At 42.7% G+C, this 8,845-nt stretch overlaps 1 protein-coding gene across 5 annotated transcripts in view; it reads left to right on the top strand.

The window, feature by feature from the left end:
• Window positions 1-2,135: 2,135 nt before the first annotated feature.
• The window catches only part of ipo8 (importin 8), a 46,564-nt gene continuing 39,854 nt past the window's right edge, over window positions 2,136-8,845 (top strand). For 4 of the 5 annotated variants that reach the window (XM_078101416.1, XM_078101414.1, XM_078101415.1 and 1 more), the window contains exons 1-4: window positions 2,136-2,591; window positions 5,303-5,384; window positions 7,491-7,647; window positions 8,636-8,794. In XM_078101416.1, the coding sequence (XP_077957542.1) occupies window positions 2,508-2,591; window positions 5,303-5,384; window positions 7,491-7,647; window positions 8,636-8,794 (482 nt within the window). In that variant the 5' untranslated portion in view covers window positions 2,136-2,507. The remainder of the gene's footprint in view (window positions 2,592-5,302; window positions 5,385-7,490; window positions 7,648-8,635; window positions 8,795-8,845) is intronic. The other variant, XM_078101417.1, reaches the window with a different exon arrangement.

Here is an 8,845-nt window from a genome sequence, read left to right as displayed (position 1 = left end):
CTCTCCGACCCAGGACCTGACAGTCAACTTTGGCAACTCCGTGCTAACGCCCACTTTAACCGCTAGGAACTTCGGCGTGACACTCAACAGCCAACTCTCCCTTACTCCCAACATTACTGCGACAACGCGATCCTGTAGATACACGCTCTACAACATCAGGAGAATACGTCCTCTTCTCACTCAGAAGGCTACCTAGGTACTGATTCAGGCTCTTGTCATCTCACGCCTGGACTCCTGCAACTCCGAGAGGTCTCCCTGCTACCGCCATTTGACATTTGCAGCTCATCCAGAATGCAGCAGCTCGACTGGTCTTTAACCTTCCGAAATTCTCCCACACTACTCCACTCCTCCGCTCTCTTCACTGGCTACCGGTGGCTGCCCGCATCCAGTTCAAAACATTGGTGCTCACGTACCATGCTGTGAATGGATCGGGTCCAGCTTACATCCAGGACATGGTCAAACCCTACATCCCGACCCGCACTCTCCGCTCTGCATCTGCAAAACTGTTCGTCCCTCCCTCACTGAGAGAAAAACACTCGAAGAGATCACGACTCTTTGCTGTCCTTGCTCCGAAATGGTGGAACGAGCTCTCTAAAGACACCAGGGGTCTCAAATGAATATTCATCGATTGCGAAATCATGGCAAACACTGAGAGGAAAACAAAGAAACGTAACTTCACTCAGTCGAAATTATCATTGGCGAGGTGGAAAGGAGTCTAATGCCTTTTGGAGGGCACAGTATGGGCGTCACTAATGCCAAAAAGGCACTTGAGTGGCAAAAAGTTTCAGAGCAACGCTGCAGCCTCACAACCTCGTATCGTGGACGAAATAAAGAAAAAATGGTCTGACATCAAAGTGGATGCAAAAAAGCGTTTAGCGCGCCATCGCCAAAGTGTGTCTGCCACGGGTGGGTGAGCGGGGACACCGGAGCTGTCCCCTCTTGATTAGAGACTGCCGGCAATGATTGGGGATCGGGGACAGGGTCTGGGCCAACACAGCCATCGGCGTTAGGGGATCGAGGCACGTTTGAAAGCTGTGCCACATGTAGCACAGCACATGCCAGCACGATTTTGCACACCTTTTCAGGAGTAGACAATAACCTCTCTCCAGTGCAGTCGAGGCAGCGCCATCTGCCCTTAAACAGGCCAATGGTGCGCTGCACTACAGCGCGAATCCTTCCATTTGCTACATCTTCTAAGAGATCAGCCATTTCGCGCCATTACTCATTGTGATGGCATCATGGCATTTTATTCCATTTGATTGCATATGACAAGCAACAGCTGTGTTTTGAGGATGAATTGCATAACATGCCAATATTATTGCAACATATTTCTTTTTGAAAATGTGTTAATTTGCATTTCTGTTTGTTTTACGCTGCAGATCGATCAAACGGGTGTTTGTGTTATTTATGAGAGGCAGTATTGGCATTTCATTTACACAAAAGTCTAGTTTTACACACTTTCACACACGTTTGCGTGTTTCTTGCATTTGACGACGGTTCTCACTTCACCCGTTTTTGTGCGTACGCATGGGTCCGAGCTTGCGTGAAGGACCGCACATTTTTCCGTCAAGTTTGCTTTTTATAAATACCAATTATTGCGTAGAGAGCGGCGTACGCCTTCTTTTGTGCGTACGCAACGTTTATAAATGAGGCCCCAGGACCGCAGAGAGCCTTCACATCTTCCGCCGCAAACTAAAAACCCACCTCTTCAGACTCTACCTCGACTAAAAGACTAACAAATTATAGCACTTATATTGTACTTATAACGCCACTCATCTATAGCAAATTGTAAATTGGCTTATTTGATGGAATTGCACTTTCTTGTTCTTCTGAGTTTGTACCCCTATGGTGTGAAAGTTCGTGTCCACACCTCTGGGAGTGGTCTTCTGTTGAGTTCAAATGATCCTCAATCAATACTAGTTGTTGTGCAAGTATTACATGCATGCATTCCAGTTGATTACATCAAATACAATCATAAGTGTACATTGATATTATTCTATATGCATTTTATCAATTCATGAACCGGGCCGTCAGTTTATTTCTAATATCCTACAGTATCTTCATGTATTTTTATATTTATTTTATTCTGAACACCTTCCCCTTCCATAGCAGAAGATGATCCCTCCGTCCCGCACAAGGAACCGCTGTGTCCTCCGTCCCGCAAGAGGCACCGCTGTGTCTCCTCCGGGAGTCGCTGAGCGGAGGAGGAAAGCCGTAAAGCGTGTGTTTACTTTGCTTTACGTGAAGCTAAGCGGGGAAGAGCTATTGTTCCTCCATCACGCTCGCCTGAGTTAAGAGAAAACCGGGTGTGCCTTAAGAATAAACTCCTTGTGATAAATTCCCGCCAATGCGCAGTTTATTGTGAAAGCTGGGACCGGGATCTGTACATGGAACTCTGAGATGGTGCCGTGTTTGGGACACAGCAGCAGTTCTGTAACGCAGTGCTAAATGTAGGAGAGGTAACCCAACGGCACGTGTGTGATAATATAACGCAGAAGAAATCACATATGGATCCCAACCGGATAATCCAGGCTCTGAAAGGGACCATCGAGCCTAATCTGAGGATAGCTGCGGAGAATGAACTCAATCAGGTGTGTGTGCGCGGAAGCAGCTGGGTGGTTGGTTTTTGGTTGTGTTCGCATTGCCTCTTAAAGCCTAGTTTATGCTCCTGCGTTTTCAGAGCGACGCAGACGCAAGACCCCCTTGCGCGTCCCCTGCGTGCATTTTAACACCTCCTTGCGTGCGTCGACCCATTTTTCTAGGCTTGCAAGCCTCCCGCAGCGCACAAGGCTGCGATTGGTCCGCTAACTACATCCTTTACGGAGTCTCACATTTCCGCTTTCATAGCCATTATTAAAACGAAGAATGTTTACGAGAGAAGGGATCAGATTTAAGAGCTTTTGTCTGAAGAAATGCGTAAATATGACCGGTTATACAAGCCGTCATTGGCGGGTTGTAGAAGCGGGTTGGATTCATGGAGGGAGATCGCCGCAAACGCCGGTTTGGCGGTCGAGAGGTGCACAAAATTGTGGAGGAAAATACGGGACAAATGTGTCCTCAATGAAAAGCAGCAGTGTCGATGCACGAGGCAATAAAGTCTATGATAAATAAAAATACAAACCAACAACTTCCACACACAAAGACGTGACTCTATAGGTCGTCTTCGACAAAAAACGCCAGCCTTAGGCGTGTGTGTGTGTGGGTGCGTGTGGGGGACTGACCCCGGTTTCGGCCTGATGATTCCTCAGTCCTGATTGGAGAGTCGATAGCAGGCGTGTGATGAGCAGTTTGACTGAATTGTATGTATTATATATATGTGTATTATATATAAAGTGTCTACTCAGGCCTGCTGAAACTCCACCAGTTTATTTATATCCCACCCTATCATTATCTATCTGCATGTTTTTCCATATTATTATTCAAAGCACTTTTAACAATTCTTCCCACATGTTTTGGTCTAAATGGTTTTCCAAGGTAAGATTTTCCAAGAATTCTTGAGTTTGTGGAAAATACAAAATACACTAAAACCTTTTAAAAGAAATGCACCTTTGCCTTAATATTCCTACATGCCATGATACCATGCATATATTGTATCTTCTGCAATATCTACACAATGTTTGTTTAAGTCTTTCCAGGAGTGGTCAGATTGATTGGGATTTGTCCATTTGTGACCATATTGGAGTTCATGAGCAATAAAGTAATGGAGAAAGTTCAGTATTACTTTGTCTTTTTGTAAAATAGTTGGCGTGATTCTCAGCGTCCTATTTTTCCCATAAAATGTAAATTACGCCAATACCGCTGATTGATGGACGACCGTGCTCTCCACTTACACAGTCACCCATCAATATATGAGTGGAAGTATAAATTGATTAACACTGACAGTATGAGCAAAATTTTGATTTTATAAATAGGTGATACTACCAGTTTGCAGATGAAGGCAGTGACAACAAGATCGAAAGTGGCAGGTGGAAATATTGGAAAATGTAATAGTCGTATTCAAAACACATGTTTTCATGAGATTAAGAGGGGAAAATAAACTGCTATGAGAAAATAAACTGCTATGAATCATTTACATGTGATTTGCGCATGAGGGGGGGGGTCCGGGCCGCTTAATGCCGCTCTGAGATCGGTTAAATCCCACCAGCCATTCTTTGATCTCGACGCCGCTGGACGAATGAGTGGTGTTTGGACTGCCCCATCGCAGCTGTTAGGGATGAGGGGAAGAATGGTTTTTAGCCTTTTTTTATGTTTGCACTTTTTTGGGAGGGGGGGCATAAACTGGCCGATGGGTGGGTATTTCCCATTGCGAACGGACTGGCCGACGGATAGTCCTTGCGGACGGACCGGCCGAAAGTTAAATGGTCTGCGTTGGTTATTAGACGAGTGTCTATGAAGGCAAATTAATGTCAAAATCCGAGTGCGCAAATCAGGCCCATGTGCGCACAGAACTCAAACATTTAAGAGCAAAGTCCTCACGCAAGCTATTTGCGAATAGCTTTTGCGAAACTTGAACCTCCTCGCTTGCGAAGCTGTATAGGAAATGGGCATCTATAGTTCTGGCAATGCAGAACTCCTAAAAGTTACTAAAATGGTAATTTTTCCCTTTCTGTTTGACACTTGACAATTCCTCTGCAGTTCTCCGCTGTATGTCGCGCCTTTGTTTTTACTTGCCATGCAAAAAGCTCTCGCAGCTTCAATTACCGTCTTGCTCTCTCCTATCTAACTGAGTGCAGGCTCGCGGCAGTTTTCTGTCAGGGGCCAACGGACAGTTGTGTTAACTGCGTTAAAATAATTAAATATATATATAAATAATATATTTTAGCGCATTAATCTCGACCACAATAATCAACTTTGACAGGCCTAATTATATATACATGTACATACTGTATGTATGTTTATATACATACACATTTATAACTTCATTAGCAGTGATACCAAAAAGCTTTTCTTGCTCCAGACAAATTATTATTCCATTATTTGATGGAAAATAAGGAAAAAGGTTCTTGGGATAAAGGTTGCAGACCTCTGAAAAAAAGTGGTAAAAGCACTTTGAGTCACAAGGACTGTTCAGTCCTTCAACCAATCACACGCATTCATTAGCGGATTATGCAGCCTTTTGGGTAAAACGGCGGCATTTTGACAAAGGTCATTTAGACATGCAGACTTGGATAGGGGGTTCAGACCTGATCTCTCGATTAGTGGACGACCTGTTCTTACTCTGAGCGACAGCCACCTCTTGGCTAAATGACTACTTTAGATCTGAAAAATGTATAAAAAATATCTTTCCTCCTGTGTTTTTCAGTCGTACAAGATCATCAATTTTGCCCCAACGCTGCTTCAGATCATTATGTCGGAACAGGTGGAGTTTCCTGTTCGCCAGGCAGGTAAGTCTCTCAACATATAATATTATATATACCTCTTTTACATGACGCACTATTCATTATTCGCTTACAGTACTTAAACACTGTTGGATCATTTTGAAAAATCAGATGGCTTTACAATCTGTCCACATACAACATCATCTGTCCCGCAACCCTCAAATCGGCACAACACAGATATTCAAATATATTCGAATATCTGTGTATCTGCAGACGCGTCAATAACAGGACAAATTAATACGACGAGACATACTTGTATAGGTAATTTATTTAAGTTTTAACAACATATTACCTACACAAAAATAAGTAAATTAACTAACTGCCAAGACCCCATCTCTCTCTCGCGTGCCTGTGTACTCTCTCTCTCTCGCTCTCTCACACCGTCTCTCTCTCTGCGCTAAGCGGTTTAAATCAGGGGTGCTCAATACGTCGATCTCAAAGGCAGTACCAGTCGATCACGTGGCATCGATAAAAAAAATGACGTCACGCATGCGCAGTCTACCGGAGATGACCGAAACTAATGCCAATGCTGGACGCATTTAATTTAATCCCAAAGCAAACAAGGCTGACTCCAGTAAGGTTACCGACCAACGACAACAATAAACAAATGCTGAGTACTGATCAAGAGTTTTGTGCAAGCAATTTAAGGTTGCGATTCTTGTCCCAAATATGGCTTCATTCAGTGATTGAAACTGAAAGTTTTACAGTACCGACATTGAACGCTCCGAGCGAGCTTTGCTGTAAACACGGAACTTTTCCTTGGCATGAAACGGAAAATAATCAAACCAGTGCATGAAGCTGTTGCAGCCTATACAGTCTATTTTATTCATGCATTATATAGTCAGTACAGGCACGCGCCCACCCGCTAAGCACAGTCGCGCCTCTGCTGCTGTTGTTTTTTTATTTTATTATTTTTTTACATTTGAATATTAATTTTTACATTCGAATAGTTGTTAAAAACAACTATTCGAATATATATTCGAATATAGAATATTTGTTGACAGCCCTAGAGGGCAATAGTTGACATCTGTACAGAATTATCAACGTAAAATAATTACAAAAGGTTCAATGCATATGATATGAATTATTGAAATATGGCCATATAATGATTTTAAAATACACTAGTAGATTAACAATGATAACAAAGGCAGTACTAGTGTCAACAATGAAGTGAAAATTAGTTGACAATAACTACTTTCTAACTGATTGCAACAATCCAAGCAAGACAACACATTGATTTGCTTGTGACCCCTTTCAAGTTAGCTACTTACCATCTTAACTTATGGATTGACAAGTAGAAACATTTACATCCCTTGTGCCGCTGTATTTCTTCAACACCGTAGTTCTCTTCAATCCATTCGCTGTACTCTTTATTTTGGGAACATCTGCAGACTTATTTCCCATCTTCAATGGCTACGTCAGATATTTGGACAACCAAAGTTATCGTTGTCTGACGACTCTACTTCCTTTGCTTTACCTGTTCCCTACCGGAGTATAACCTTGTTAGGGCACATTCACGTAGCAATGGTGGATACATCCAATTATTCACTCATGGTCAATTTTTTATTTTTATAAAGCTGGATTTAAGGGGAAGTCTCGAAAAATCACACAGGATAAGTAGTCTTGAAAAAACCCACGCAGGATAAGTAGTTTGTAAATATAGGTTTAACAGTTGTATATAAATGCCATAAAACCTCAACATGTTTTTTGTGTTGAATACGTTTATTTAGGGATTTCCTTAAGATTGATTGATAAGATTGATAAGAAAATAAGATGTTTGTTCATCAGGCATATATCTGTGAATCTCATTATATTTGGATTTCATTTTAATTTAAAGGGTAATTAATACACAAATAACCCAAAACATTTTTGTATCCTTCTTCGTGTATTCGTTAATATAAAGCGAGAAATAAGATGCCTTTTTAGATACACAAATAACTTTTAGTAGGATGCATTCATTTTTCACCTTTAGTCTTTTTATGAGATTTGTTGACAGTAAGTGGAATATAGAATATCACTAGACTTATCTTTTAAATCTATTCTGTTGATCTTCATGAGGTAACCTTGAGTCTCTTCATGTTTGTCTGACTCCCCGGTTGTGTGTGTGTGTAGCGGCCATCTACTTGAAGAACATGGTGAGTCAGTACTGGCAGGATAGAGAGCCGTGTCTGGGCGAGGTCGTCTTTCCTTTCAACATCCATGAGAACGACCGGCAGCAGATCCGAGACCATATAGTGGAGGGCATCATCCGCTCTCCAGAGTCCATACGGTACATTCTGTTCATAGTCATACATGCACCACCATGTGATTCATACGGTGTTCCTGAAGTGCAAAACACAACGGCAAATAGGAACGCACAACGGCAAATGGGAAAGCACAACGGTGAATAGGAAAACACAACAAAATTAACTTGTTACGGAAAGGGTAGGGCCTTATAGCACATAGCAGAGGACGGACCCTTCTGATTGGACAGACGGACTGTCTGTGTTTTAACCCTCTTAATTTGAAGCCTTTCGCCGGCGACGGAAGGTGACATGGATTCAAATTACCGTGACTCCTTAACTATTTGCACCGATTCTGAAAGCTGAGAAATGCTGCTTCCTAGATATTATGACAAACAATAAATCAGTGGCGGGAGAGCCTGTGATGAGGGGTGGAAGTGAGCGCAGCAGGAGAGCCGCAGCAGAAAGTCACAGAGAGATGGCGGTGTCTTAAAAGTGTCCTACTAGTGTTTCATCATACGGCCGACACGGGGGGACCGGAGTCCGATTCCTTGGCGTGAGGAATTGGATGTGTGGCGGGAGTGCGTGACTGTCACGCTCAATGCGTGACACTTAAGAGCCCTGTATCATTTCCTGCTAAAAGACAGTCCGGCTGTCAATCAGAAGGGTCCGTCGTCTGCTATAAGGCCCTACCCTTTCCGTAAGAAGTTAATTTCGTTTTGTTTTCCTATTTGCCGTTGTGTTTTGCACTTCAGGGCCACCGTAGATTCAGGATGGATCTGTTACCATCTCTAATTAATGCAGTTCTTTTTTTACTCTCCTTCGTTAGACAATGGAACTTTTTATCTTTTTGAGAAAAACATGAGACCTGTAGACTTTAAAAAAAAAATGTCTTTAATCTAAATAAAATAGCTTTTCTTTTTTTTTTGAACTTTGACGGATGTCACAATTGAAACATGAATGGAATGCAGACAATGAAGGAGAAACATTGACTAATGCCTAAATCACTCCATGTGTCTTTTTCGCTGTCCAAAGTGCTCAGCTGACAATGTGTCTGCGAGCCATCATCAAGCACGACTTCCCCGGCCGCTGGACTGCCATAGTGGACAAACTCAGCATGTACCTGCAGGCTCAAAACGGCGGCAGCTGGTATGGCAGCTTACTGGCTCTTTACCAGCTGGTCAAAACATACGAGTGAGTAAACTGGGATACTGTTCATATTCCTCTTTTCCTGCTCCTAAAATC

Source organism: Gasterosteus aculeatus, chromosome 4, assembly GCF_964276395.1.
Source record: "Gasterosteus aculeatus chromosome 4, fGasAcu3.hap1.1, whole genome shotgun sequence".
In the NCBI taxonomy this organism is placed as follows: Eukaryota; Metazoa; Chordata; class Actinopteri; order Perciformes; family Gasterosteidae; genus Gasterosteus; species Gasterosteus aculeatus.
This window is presented reverse-complemented; position numbering and strand designations above follow the sequence as displayed.